We start from the raw sequence: 14049 nt of genomic DNA, 5'->3' as shown, positions 1-14049 counted from the left end.
CAGACAGTCTGTAGAGATAACATGTCTCAGAGATTACATTTAGCTCTAAACTTCAGGGGGATGAGATTTCAATTCTTCAGTCAGACATTTGCATAAGAGAGACAGACTCCCACAGAATAGTGGAGAAAGCTCTGTACTTCGGGTTCAGAGTTCACAGTTTTGAATTCAAGTCAGAGCTCTAGTAAGCAGTAAATGATAGTTACTTATAGGAAAAATAAGATTGTTGGTTAGAGTGAGATGCATTTTATTTATTTTAATTAATTTTTTAATTGAAGGTTAATTGCTTTACAGAATTTTGTTTTCTGTCAAACATCAACATGAATCAGCCATAGGTGTACATATGTATGGAGAGAGTAACATGGAAACTTCACATTACCCTATGTAAAATAGACAGCCAATGGGAATTTGCTGTAAGTCTCAGGGAACTCAAACAGGGGCTCTGTATCAACCTAGAGGGGTGGGATGGGGAAGGAGATGGGAGGGCGGTTCAAAAGGGAGGGGACATATGAGATGCATTTTAAACTAAGTTTTGAGTAACCTAAATTTATTTAATTTATACTTCTATAGCATATAAATATTAAAATGGATTTTAAAAAATGCCTTAGCTTTATATGCCAATGTCAGGTTAATATCTTCTGTTACTTTTTTTTGTATTAACACATTTAATTTGCATGTGTTTAACCTAAAACACATTTTTGCTACATTTAATTGATTTGACTATCCAGCTGATACACCGTTTTTTATAACATGTCTGCTTTTGTAAATGTCTCTCATCTTGCTCATGCTGGCAGAAGATATGGAGGATGATTTTCCTCATCACTGCCAGGAAGTTCCTGTTGCTCTTTGTAATAGTTTGCTGGGGTTGCCGTAAAAAAGTGCCACAGGCTGGGTGGCTTAAACAACTGAAATTAATTTCTTACACTTCTAGAGGCAAGAGTTCAAGGTCACGGTGTTGGCATGATGGGTGTCTTTTGAGGCCTCTCTCCTTGTAAATGATAGTCCTCTCCTTGTGTCTTCCTCTGCGTGGTCTTCCTCTGCATGTCCGTGTCCTAACCTGTTCTTCTTAATAAGGATGGAAGTCATATTATATTACGCCACCACCTCATTTTCCTGGTGGCTCAGATGGTAAAGAATCTGTCTGCAGTGCAGGTGACCTGGATTTGACCCCTGGGTCAGAAAGATCCCCTGGAGAAGGGAATGGCTACCAACTCCAGTTTTCTTGCCTGGAGACTCCCATGGACAGAGAGCCTATGAGCTACATACAGTCCACGGGTCACAAAGTAGTCACTTTTAAGGTTCTAGGGGCTGTGACTTCAACAATACAAAAACAGCACAGCACACAGATCTCATGTCCTGTCAGCCCTGAAGTCTTCTGTTGCTGCTGCTGCTGCTAAGTTGCTTCAGTCGTGTCCGACTCTGTGAGACCTAATGGACGGCAGCCCACCAGGCTCCCCTGTCCCTGGGATTCTCCAGGCAAGAACACTGGAGTGGGTTGCCACTTCCTTCTCCAATGCATGAAAGTGAAAAGTGAAAGTGAAGTCGCCGAGTCATGTCCGACTCCTAGCGACCCCGTGGACTGCAGCCTACCAGGCTCCTCTGTCCATGGGATTTTCCAGGCAAGAGTACTGGAGTGGGGTGCCATTGAAGTCTTCTGTTACGGCACACAAAACTCTCATCATGAGCTTGGCTTTTCAGCTGTATCACTAACCTCCTCAAGGTCTGCAGTGCTGGACTTTTTGTTCTCCAGAGACATCATTTCTTTATGGCTTTTACTTATTTTCCATCCGCCCATGATTCCAGTTAACATCTTTCATTACTTCCTATAGGACATTGAGGGAGAGATCAAGAAAAAGAAGGACCTCATTTTTGATAGTTATCCTATGATTATTTCATTGACCATTATTTTATCAAAATGGTTGGCAGAAAGGACTCTACTTCTCCGGCTTGGCAGAAAAGTGGTTAAAAAGTCATTTTTGTTTGTATATTTCTCTAAAATTTTATTATTGTATGTAAACATTTTTTATAGATTAACAATGTAGATTAAAAGATTTTAATAGATTTTATAGATTAAAAGGTTTCTTTCTTTTGGTCACATCAAAGACGCTTGCTCCTTGGAAGAAAAGCTATGACCAACCTAGACAGCATATTAAAAAGCAGAGACATTACTTTGCTGACAAAGGTCTGTCTAGTCAAAGCTATAGTTTTTTCAGTAGTTATGTATGGATGTGAGAGTTGGACCATAAAGAAAGCTGAGCACCAAAGAATTGATGCTTTTGAACTGTGGTGTTGGAGAAGACTCTTGAGAGTCCCTTGGACTGCAAGGAGATCCAACCAGTCCATCCTAAAGGAAATCAGTCCTGAGTGTTCATTCGAAGGACTCATGCTGAAGCTGAAGCTTCAATACTTTGGCCACCTGATGTGAAGAACTGACTCATTTGAAAAGACAGTGATGCGAAGAACTGACTCATTTGAAAAGACCCTGATGCTGGGAAAGATTGAAGACAGGAGGAGAAGGGGATGACAGAGGATGAGATGGATGGATGGCATCATTGACTCGATGGATATGAGTTTGAGCAAACTCCGGGAGGTGGTGATGGACAGGGAAGCCTGGCACGCTGTAGTCCATGGGGTCACAAAGAGTCGGACACGGCTGAGCTACTGACCTGAACTGACTGAATGTAGGCTCTGCCTGGACAAGGGATCGTACCCATGTCTCTGCACTGGCAGGCAGATGCTTTACCACTGAGCCACCAGTGGCCCAGTTCTTAAATCTCAATTCTAGTTTCACTTCATTTTCTTATGTCCTGGCTCGCTCTCTTTTCCTCTGTCTCTCTCTCTTTTTTTCTTCCTAGAGAAACAGAATAAATGCAAAGAAATTGAGGGTTACATTTAAAAAGTTTTTATTTTATTGTCCTCATCAGGGCCAGCCTGAGGTTTTCTGCCATCTTTTATAAAATTCATGTCCGGCATAATTCTGATTTTTACTGCTTCCTGCATGCAAATACACAGCCAATCTTATGCTGATGGCAGCACTAGTGTGTCTTCATGGCAAGACTTACAACTCTCTGGAAACTTTAAAAGCATGGAATAAAAACTTGTGGGTGTAAGGGGGGTTGGAAGTAGGAAATTTGGGGGAATCAGTGGAAATACATGCCAAAGTTTTTGGCACCCTTTAGAGAACTAAAGAATTTACTTCTTTTTTTCTTTTTTAAAATCTTTGCAAAGGGGAAGAAAAACAAGGTAGCAGGCACAGTTTGCTCATAAAAGTGAGCAGGTTTGGTAGATATATTTAAAGATGTGAAGGCCAGGACAAATCCAGTTATGTAATTTGTGTCCCTGTACCCTCCAAGCATACACTCTGGTTGGAAGGTGGGGAGACTAGTAAATAAAATCATGAAGCTTTAGAAAAGTAGAGTTGTTTTTTTTTTGTATCATTTTTTCTGTTCTCTGCCAGTCTTCTTACAGTTTTGTCTTTAAGTTTTTTTATTTATAAGTATTAGTTGCTCAGTTTTGTTTAATTCTTTGCTACCCCCATGGATTGTAGCCCACCAGGCTCTTCTGTCCATGGAATTCTCCAGGCAAAAATATTGGAGTAGGTTGCCATTTCCTTCTCCCGACCCAGGGATGGAACCTGGGTCTCCTGCATTGCAGGCAGATTCTTTATGGTCTGAGCTACTGGGGAAATCCCATAGTAGAGGCTAAAAAGAGGGTCAGTATGTGTCAAGTCAGAGTGTTCAGGATAAAGTTAAAGGATTGGACTGTTGGCTCTTTTTCCCATTGCCTTCAAGTGTGGCCTGCTGAACAGTGGAAGGTTTTAAAACTCTTTCAAGTCTTAGTGCTGTTTAACATATGCTTAAAGGTTTATATCTGACTTCCAAGTCCTCAAAAACATTTTAACGGCTTGATAAGGAGGGCTATATTTAAGAGTTGTATCGTGTTCTCAGTGTTTCTTTATGAATATGTGTGCTTCTTGCCACTGAAGACTGATTTATATTTTCTGTGCCTAGAGAATAATATTTGTTGAAACAAAACAGATGATGATACAAGATTTAGCTGATTGATGCTGGCCTGCTGCTGCCTGTAGGCCTTTTTATGTGTGTGTGACTTCTTGATTTTTTTTGTTTTATTGGATGGGATTATTTACTTCTAGTCTGTTAGACTCCTGCATCTATTTCTGCCATGACTTTAAAATCTGTGTTTTTAAAGTGGAGTTCCTTTTTATATGAAAAACATAGCAATATGCATTTAATAACAGGTTTTAGAAGGAGGTACCTGATTTGCTTTGTTTTAATCTGGTTTGTTGTAATCAACCTTTCTTTTTCTTTCTTCAGAGGATGTTAAGCAAGTTTTTGGACAGACCACAATTCATCAACATATTCCATTTAACTGGGATTCAGAATTTGTGCAACTACACTTTGGAAAAGAAAGAAAAAGACACCTGACATATGCAGAATTCACTCAGTTTTTACTGGTGAGTCCAGCTCTTGTAAAAGGTTAAAAAGAATGGATGAATAAATAAAACTAGGATCCCAATCCAAATTTGCTAACCCTGGCCAAACCATCCTATTTGGAAGTATTTCTTCATTAGTATGTAGAAACTATAGGGTTAAACAGGCTCTGATACAGCCTGGAACCATTTCATGCTTAAATGGAATACACTCTGAGGACCCTGGAAATTAAGTGATCTGCTGAAAGGTTATATAAATCAGGAGGGGCGAGTTGGAACCTGAACTCTGGGCTTATGACTGGTTCCACTACTGTGTCCGTGCTAAGTCACTCTGTTGTGTCTCTTTGTGACCCTATGGACAGTAGCCTGCCAGGCTCCTCTGTCCGTGGAATTCTCCAGGTAAGAATACTGGAGTGGGTTGCTATTTCCTACTCCAGGGGATCTTCCCCACCCAGGGATTGAACACGCATCTGTTACCTCTGCATTGGCAGGCGAGTTTGACTTCTTGGCTTATGACTGGTTCCACTACTACTTACTTAATAATTTTGTTATCCCTTTAGAAATGGACAGATGTTGTCACCAGCATCTAACTGTAGAATTATTTGCGTTTTATAGACAAGACATTGGATCTAAAACTTGACTGCATATTGGAATCACCTGGGGAGTTTTAAAAACTATTATTGTTTTGGTCCCCCACCTCTAGAGATTAGATTTTGTGAGTCAGGTGTGTGTTTGTATCTGGGGTGAAGGGCAGAGAGGGCTTGCTTGGCACTTGGAGTCTTTTGAGGCATTTCTGTTGTGCGGCTAAGTGTGAGAAACACTGTTCAGGGCACATGCTATCCATAGCTGGCGTTCAGCTCTGCGGGAGTTGTCTGCATTTCTGGCATGCCCCTCAGTCCAGTCCCTCCTGCCTCTGCTCTTCACTTCCCCCTTTGGGGTGCTTTCAATGGGCCATTGATGATGCCAACAGAAGACTCATAACACCATTGAGTTTTCCTCCCAAAGCATAAGATGGTGTTAATTCTGATAGAGATCAATATCTGTATAATATGTAGGTCTATGTGATAAACCACTCTTTCAGATTTTTATGCATTTGTTTCCCTAACAATTTGATTTTATTTATATATTAGTAAATATTGACATAACGTTTAAAAGACTTGTTTAAAATAATTGGTTTGCTGTGTTTTAATTCCGGGTCCTCAGGAAAAATTTGCTAAGGAGATCATCTTTTTCTTTTTTTAATTGAAGTGTAGTTAAGGTACAGTGTTACATTAGTTGTAGGTGTACTGTATACATGGTTTATCATTTGGATACATTAGGAAGTGGCCACTATGATACGTCTAGTAACATGTAGTTACATGTGGTAACAAAGTTATTACAGTGTTGACCATAACCCTCATGTTGTATATGGCATTGTCATGGCTTATTGGTTTATTTTTACTGGAGGTTTTCAGCTCCCTTACTTTTCATCACCTTTTCATCCCACCCGCCGCCCCATCCACCTCCTCAAGCCACCTTCTCTTCTGTTATTAGTAACATTAGCAGTGGGTATGGCAGTGGGTTCGTGATGCCTGTTTCCTGTATTCCTGAGACCTTGCCGGAACCCTGAGGAGTGGTTAGAAGCACAGCTGCTGGGTGGAGGGGAGGGCCCGAGGGCGCATGCGTGCTGTGCCATGTAACCACTCAGTCAGCATTTTGTGGGCTCCATTCTTAGGCACCAGCATTTATAACTGGCTGACTCTCCTGGGTGCTTTCTCTTTGTGACTTTTACATGCATCATTATGATATATAGAATTTGTTACACTTTTTAGTTTGCTTTTATTTTCCTGGCCTCTGAAAATGTAAAACAAGATTTATTAAATACATGCCTTTGTATTTTTTAAAAAAAACATGTTAATATCTATGAATTCCTGGTTGCAGTTCTGTGTAAACATAAACCTGCTTACGTAACTCAGGTGGAGATGGCCTGTGAGTTGTTAGGTTTGTGCTGTTGTTTACGCAAGACATCATCCGCAGTAGGAGGTGGGGTTCGTTTTGATGAGGAATAATTGCGATAATGCTATTGAGACAAATGCCTTCAATTGACTTTATGGAATACAGCCTAATTAACTTTTAGGCTTAATGGGATGTTAGCAATAGTAAGGATGATCACCTTTCCCTTTAAGCAAGTATCAATTACGTGGACTCATGAGTCAGCTATAAGCCACGCAGATTTTTCTGGGCCTTCCTCGAGATACGGACGAGCCAGAGTCAAAGATGAGAGATGACTCAGGGGTTACTGACCAGGTTTGCAGCTGCAGCTTGCAGGCATTCGCTCGTGTCTGACTCCATTCTCTATGTAATGGTGAATGCGCTCATCCCTCGGTGTCCTTCATGGGATGCTTTTGACTTCATAGTGAGATTACAAGTGCTAAACTTTGACTAGGTTAAGATGGTTTAGGTAGATAATTCGGGCCTTGCTTTTGTGTTCCACTCCAGGCCCAGATTTCAAAGAATTAATGTGTGTGTCATGACAGACTTAATATAAATGCCACTGCATTACCAGTTTAGACGTCTGCCACTGGGTCTCTCTCCCACTGCCCCCACTCAGACGCTTCCTTTGAAGTCTTTTCTGAATGACCTCAACTTTAAATACTTTGATTGTCCTTTTGGACTGTTTTCTGGATTAAGGGAACTCCTTAAAATGTAAGTGACCTTTAGGGCTCTTGCTGTGTTAAGCATGATCCCTGCCTTTCTGCTCTGGGGCAGGTTATAGAAACACAAGCACCAGCTCCCTGGCTGGTGCCCAGGTCTTGAAAGAACTGCCACCATGCATGTCCCTGCTTGTCACCTGAGGAGGAAGAGGAGCAACTGTGGGGTCCGCTGAGAAGCGCTTGTGGCTTCAAGGAGCCTGGAGGTCCCAGATGGTAGCTTGGATTGGTTTCAGCTAACTCAGCCTCACGCTCTGGTGTGTGATCTGTGCTCATATAAGTGCTTGTGTTTGTGCCCAATGGACAGTGCTGTTCTTTGCGAGGGCAGTTACTTTCCCCCTTCATTTAAAAAATATTTTAGCACGCGGGAGCGGGTGTGCATTTGTCACAGGCCGCCATGTGGCTGTGAGGACTCCTTGTGTTCACGGGCTCATCCGGGCATTGTCTGAGGTGGCGCTGGTCACGGGCGTGGGTTGAATGCTGAGCTGGCATGTTGTTTTCTGGCATAAAGGGGTCAATCAGTTTGAGAAACTTTGAACTAAATTTGCCTTGTTTGTTCAGTTCCATTGCACAGTTGTGTCCAACTCTTTGAGACCCCATGGACTGCAGCACGCTAGGCTTCCCATCACCAGCTCCCGGAGCTTGCTCAAACTCATGGATGCTGAGGCCATCCAACCATCTCATCCTCTGTCATCCCCTTCTCCTCCTGCCTTCAATCTTTTTTTGTATCATTTAGATACAAAGTACAAAACCTCATTTCTACTTTGTATCTAAATGATACCATTGAAGCAAGTGGCAGAGATGCAAAGCCTCCTGCCTAGTCTTGTTCCTCAAGACAGGGAAGGATTTCAGAAGGAAGCTTGGCTACAGCCCTGTTACCCCATCCTTGAGACTGTTGCCTCCACTGCTGCTGGTTTTTTATGCCTGGTTCTATCATCTCTAGTTAACTGCATGAGTGATGGTGTGTGTGTGAATGTGAGTATAGTTTTATGTATTTATTTTTTGCTGCACTGGGTCTTCGTTGTTGTGTGGGCTTTCTCTAGTTGCAATGAGTGGGGACTCCTGTCTAGTTGCAGCGTGCCGGCTTCTCACTGCTGTGGTTTCTCTTGTTATGGAGCACCAGCTCAAGGTGTGCAGGCTTCGGTAAATGTGGCACATGGGCTTAGTTGCTCCATGGCATGTGGGATCTTCCCAGCCCAGGGATTGAACCTGTGTCCCCTGCATTGTAAAGTGGATTCCTAACCACTGGAACACCAGGGAAGCCCGTGAATATAGTTTTGTTTATGGGTATATATGTGTGGATTTTAGAATAGTCTACATGCATTTCCAACATCTCTTTCCTCTCAGCTCTTAGGGCAAAGCTGTAATTTTATGATTATGAGTTGAAAAATGGATTTTTAATATACTGAAAGCAGTATATTTAGAAAACAGTTCAGAGGAATTTTTGTATCCTGTACCTGATGGAACTCCTGTTCATAAATGATATTAGCATAGAATATCTTGTTTGGAAGTATTTCTGTGATTGTTACTTGCATGGAGCAATCCACCCAACTCAAGAAATATTTGCTGGGGATGTAGGATTTTTCAAGAGGCTTTGTGCAAAAGACTCAGAGGTGCAGAGGGAATGACAACTTTCGAGACACAGTGTACAAATCTGGGCGTCATTCCTGTGTTTTTCTGCTCTACAGCTTAAAAGGCACAACTGCAAACAGATATACAGTGTATACCCGATGAAGGTGCTCTTTTATAACAAATTGAAGGTTTGTAACATAAACCCTTAAGGCAGGTGTCAATTCGAAACCAATAGTTTCAGAGTCTGGTTACAACACCTGTCCAAAGTACAAAATTAGAAGTCCAGATACCCGTATAAGGTAGTTAACAGCCTCATGTTACAGATGAGGAGACTAAGGCCTTTACGTTAGTCTCTTAGCAGTATCTCATGTGTGATTGAGCATCTTTTCATGTGCCTGTTGCCACTTGTATATTTTCTTTGGAGACGTATCTGCTGAAATCCATTACTGTGAGCACAGAGTGAAAGGAAGGCCCTTAAGCTTCTCTGCCAGATAATTCTGTAGAGTTGGCAGTGAGAGTCACTCAAAAAAAAAAAAAAAAGGAATACTAGTAACAATCTTTGTAATTTATGAAGTGCTTTTGAAAATATTCTGTTTCTGATAATAGCATCCCCAATATCCTGAGAGGTAATGATCATTCTTCCCTATTATATGCAAAAGAATAAACAGACTCTAAGGTAAAATTTTGCATTTTCAGATAGTTATTTTTTTGGGAAATGCTCATGGCTTTCATTAGGTTCCCAAAGGAATATCCCAAAAGAGTGCAGAACAACTGTTCTGGAGCTTAACTTCTTCCATAAGATCACAGATGTGTGAGGAATCAAACAATATGGTGCCAGGACCACTTAGGCTCCACTGCACTGTCTCCAGGGCTGTGGCTATGAAGTCAGTTTCTGTTCCTGGAGGGGCCATGTCTCCTAATGGGGATGTACAGTCACGCATTATTGGACATTCAGAATTCTTGATCCCTGCCCGTGAATTGCCAGATATGATGATAAAACCATAGTAGGGTGCGTGTTACTGTTGTTTCCAGTTACTTTTTTCTTTTCTTGGCCTCACTGCACAGCTTGTGGGATCTTCGTTTCCCAACCAGGGATTGAACCTGGGTCCTAGCCATGAAAGCACAAAGTCCTACCCTCTGGACTGCCATGGAATTCCCCTCCAGTTAGTTTTTGATAGTGTTTTATAATCATGTGTATATATTTAATATCAATAACCTCAGATATGCAGATGACACCACCTTTATGGCAGAAAGTGAAGAAGAAGTAAAGAGCCTCTTGATGAAAGTGAAAGAGAAGAGTGAAAAAGTTGGCTTAAGGTTCAACATTCAGAAAACTAAGATCACGGCAGCCAGTCCCATCACTTCCTGGCAAATAGATGGGGAAACAGTGGAAACAGTGGCTGACTTTATTTTTTAGGGCTCCAAAATCACCGCAGATGGTGATTGCAGCCATGAAATTAAAAGATGCTTACTCTTTGGAAGGAAAGTTATGACCAAGCTAGACAGCATATTAAGAAGCAGAGACATTACTTTGGCAACAAAGGTCCATCTAGTCAAGGCTATGGTTTTTCCAGTGGTCATGTATGGATGTGAAAGTTAGATTGTGAAGAAAGCTGAGCACTGAAGAATTGATGCTTTTGAGCTGTGGTGTTGGAGAATACTCTTGAGAGTCCCTTGGACTGCAAGGAGATCCAACCAGTACATCCTAAAGGAGATCAGTCCTGGGTGTTCATTGGAAGGACTGATGTTGAAGCTGAAACTCCAATACTTTGGCCACCTGATGCGAAGAGCTGACTCATTTGAAAAGACCCCGATGCTGGGAAAGCTTGAGGGCAGGAGGAGAAGGGGACGACAGAGGATGAGATGGTTGGATGGCATCACCGACTTGATGGACATGAGTTTGGGTAGACTCTGGCAGTTGGTGATGAACAGGGAGGCCTGGCGTGCTGCGGTTCATGGGGTTGCAAAGAGTCAGTAACTGAACTGAATTACAAAATGTATACCTATGGCGGATTCATTTTGATATTTGGCAAAACTAATACAATTTTGTAAAGTTTAAAAATAAAAAATAAATAAAAATAATAATAAAAATAAATAAATAAATAAAAGTAATCTGCACATAGGAGTTTCTAACAGCTCCTGTCTCCGAGTATCTTGGATTGCTCCCCATTGTGAAATACTTAAGTAGAAAGCTGTTGCTTGTTAACTATTTCACCTATAGCATTTTCCAACTTGGCAAGTGCTTTGGCTTTTGTTGGTCTTTATAGTCACTTTAGGTGTTGTGCCGCGGCTATTGTCTCTGTATGAAAGATGAGCACATAGAAGCATGGAGTTTTCTGAATTTGTTCAAGATGAGACAGGTGGAACACAAGTTGGTTTTAATTTTCCTAAATCTCTAGCAGTGTTTTCAAATTTTGTATAATTTTTTTTCGGAAGTGATTATTTTAAAAAGGCTGTACCCTGGGCCTCTCTGTCCCCACAAGAGTTTGATTCAGTAGGTCTGGATAGGGCCTAAGAAGTTGCCTTTCAGACAAGCATCCTGAATTGTGACGTCCCAGATGGTCCGAGGGCTGCACACTGAGAAACGTTGATCTAGATGACAAAACCCTGATTGTTTAAAAGCACAGAATCTGGTGTTCAGGTCTCATCCTCAGGTTGATGAGGAGCTCAGAGAGCCAGATATGATGAGGTTGGTGTTTCAGAAGGATCACTCTGGCTGTTGTGTGGAAAATGAAATGGAGAGTCCTATGATGGGGAGAGGGAGACCAGATGGCCACTTTCCAGTAAAACAGTTGGTAACAGTGATGAGTGGATTTCAAGAAAAATTAAAGGGATGGACCTGGCCAGGCTTGGTGATTTATTAGGATGGGGACAGGTACGCATATATGTAACTCATAGTTCTCTCCTGTATTTTAGGCTTTGGGCAAATGGAAGGACGGTGGTGATTTACTGAGGTTGGGGGCAATGGGGGAAGGGGTGGAGGGCATGTGGATGAAGGGCTGTTAGGAGCGCTTTGCACGTAATCACTAGTGACTTGTGTGCGGTTGAGTTGTTTCCACCTCATCATCAGTTCCTTGGAGTTAGGGTCTCATAGGAGCCCTACTGATGGCCCCACACACCTGGGCATTTCCAAGAAAATTCTCTTTCCTTCATTTCACGGAGACAGGACATTTCTTTGTTTCTAGAGGCCTTCCTCCTCTCGCTGTAGGAAGAGGAGTCTTTCAGAAATTAGCAGTGCTCTAAATTGGTAGAGAGACCAGATATTAGTGTCAGGATTCCATTCGTTAGCCAAGAAATGGGACAGCTGACTTGGGAGAGAGTGGGGCTAATAATTCTTTCTAATGTTGTCTCGTCACATAGGGTTTAGGAATGAAGTTACCTGACCCAGCAGAAAGCCCTCATCACAAGGGTATGAGTGTCTATCACATTATTCAGGCCCTCCTTTTACCAGAAGAACCGTGACATCAGGAGAGGTGAATCATAGTTGGTGGAGCTAGGACTAGAGCCTAGGGTTCAGAGCTGTGTCGTGTGTCCCAGATCAGCCATTCATATTCCTAAAAGCTTTTATCTTCAGATCACGTAAGCCCCAAGATAACTTTGTTAGATGCCAAAGATACACTCATGCAAATAACAACTGAACAATTTTGGTTCTTTGTTAAATCAAATTGACCAGTATTTTGGCTTATGGGTCAGCATGGCATACAGATCAACCCAAGTCTTTTGTGTAAAATGGGCATTTTGGTCCTAGAGAGCAGAGTTCTGGAAGTTGGCAGCTCCCAAGTCCTTCTTGAGGCCAGAGGTTCTCTGCTCCTAATCAGATGTTTTTCATCGTAGGTTTGTGACTGTGTATGTCAGTGTATACATAAGTGAAGTCACTCAGTCGTGTCCGACTCTTTGCGACCCCATGGACAGTAGCCTACCAGGCTCCGCTGTCCATGGGATTTTCCAGGCAAGAATATTGGAGTGGGCTGCCATTTCCTTCTCCAAGGGATCTTCCCAACCCAGGGATCGAACCCAGGTCTCCTGCATTGCAGACAGATGCTTTACCGTCTGAGCCACCAAGGAAGCCCCAGTGTATACTGCTACTGCTGCTGCTAAGTCGCTTCAGTCGTGTCCGACTCTGTGCGACCCCATAGACCGCAGCCCACCAGGCTCCCCCGTCCCTGGGATTCTCCAGGCAAGTATACTAGTTTAAGGCAAAACTTTCAACACAATGGGCTATCTTGTTAAAAAAGAAATTGTTCCCCCTGCTGCTACTCTAACATCACCAAACAAAAGAAACATAACCTTCAACCTCGGCAACATCAAGTTCTCAAGCTTTGGAACTGAAAGAGCATTTCAGGTGTTAACAAAAAATAATCCTTTGTAAGTAGGACTTGCTGAAGCCACGATTGTTTCAACCAGTTAGTGAACCGGTAACCACGTCTTTGCTTAGGATTGAGTAACCCAAGCCGTGTGTGCCTCCCCTGGCTCCCCCAGCTTGCCATCTGTATTAATTAAAATATCTAGACCATGGATCTTTAGTAGCCAGAGACCACGATTATATTTGCATTTTTAACACGCATGTGGTCTTTATGTTGATTTTAAGTTGGACCAGATGGGATCTGCCATACGGCTTTGGTCCTGCTTCATAAATACAGCACCCCTTGATGATCCAAGATGAAATAATGAGTAAAGGTGTAGCTAATGTCGTTTCGCTCTCAGCTTTTCTAAGAGATGAGATCGTGGTTTGTGTCCAAATAGCAACCACCGCTGGTTTGGCAATGAGTAATGAGAGGTGTGGGAAAAGCCTGGTCACTTGGAGACTTAGATGCAGGGCTCATCTCATTCACTCTGCACTTTCTGCTCTCTGGGCAAAGGAAATCAGAATTCATTGTGCTGTTGTGTCCGTGGTGCTTGTCAGCTTGCTGTTCTGTGGAGTGGCCTGTTGTGCAAGCTTTTACAGTAACATCCTGGTGAAAATGAACACACCATACAGCTGTTACCCACTGTGAGGTTTAACGTTGAATCAGGAGAGCCAGGAAATTGAGATGGAAAAGCTCTCTGTTTGGTTGCCGCCAAGGTGTTGCTGTGTGGGCAGTGCCACATGCTACATGCCAAATAATTACTGCTTCTTGAGACCCTTTTTTAATTTTAATTTTTTTAAGACAACTTTTAAAATTAGAGGCCCCACCCATTGAAATGGGGATAAAATTTCACCCCAAACTCTGGAAGTCTGACTGCTTAGGCTGAATGTGGGCAGCACAGAAAAACGTTGCAGTGGGAACAGCTGCTTTCTCTACCTGCTCCAGTGCCAGATTCTCTTTTTGATTCAGTTTAAAAATATATGGATTTTTATTT

At 42.3% G+C, this 14049-nt stretch overlaps 1 protein-coding gene across 3 annotated transcripts in view; it reads left to right on the top strand.

Annotated features, from left to right (window-relative positions):
- The window catches only part of SLC25A13 (solute carrier family 25 member 13), a 229505-nt gene that overhangs the window by 114640 nt on the left and 100816 nt on the right, over window positions 1–14049 (top strand). For all 3 annotated transcript variants that reach the window (XM_024990984.2, XM_024990983.2, XM_010804017.3), the window contains one exon: window positions 4332–4471. In XM_024990984.2, coding sequence (XP_024846752.1) covers window positions 4332–4471 — 140 coding nt within the window. The remainder of the gene's footprint in view (window positions 1–4331; window positions 4472–14049) is intronic.

This window comes from Bos taurus, chromosome 4 (genome assembly GCF_002263795.3).
Source record: "Bos taurus isolate L1 Dominette 01449 registration number 42190680 breed Hereford chromosome 4, ARS-UCD2.0, whole genome shotgun sequence".
NCBI lineage: Eukaryota > Metazoa > Chordata > Mammalia > Artiodactyla > Bovidae > Bos > Bos taurus.
The sequence above is the reverse complement of the archived record's forward strand: the minus strand, read 5'-3'. Positions and strand labels throughout refer to the sequence as shown.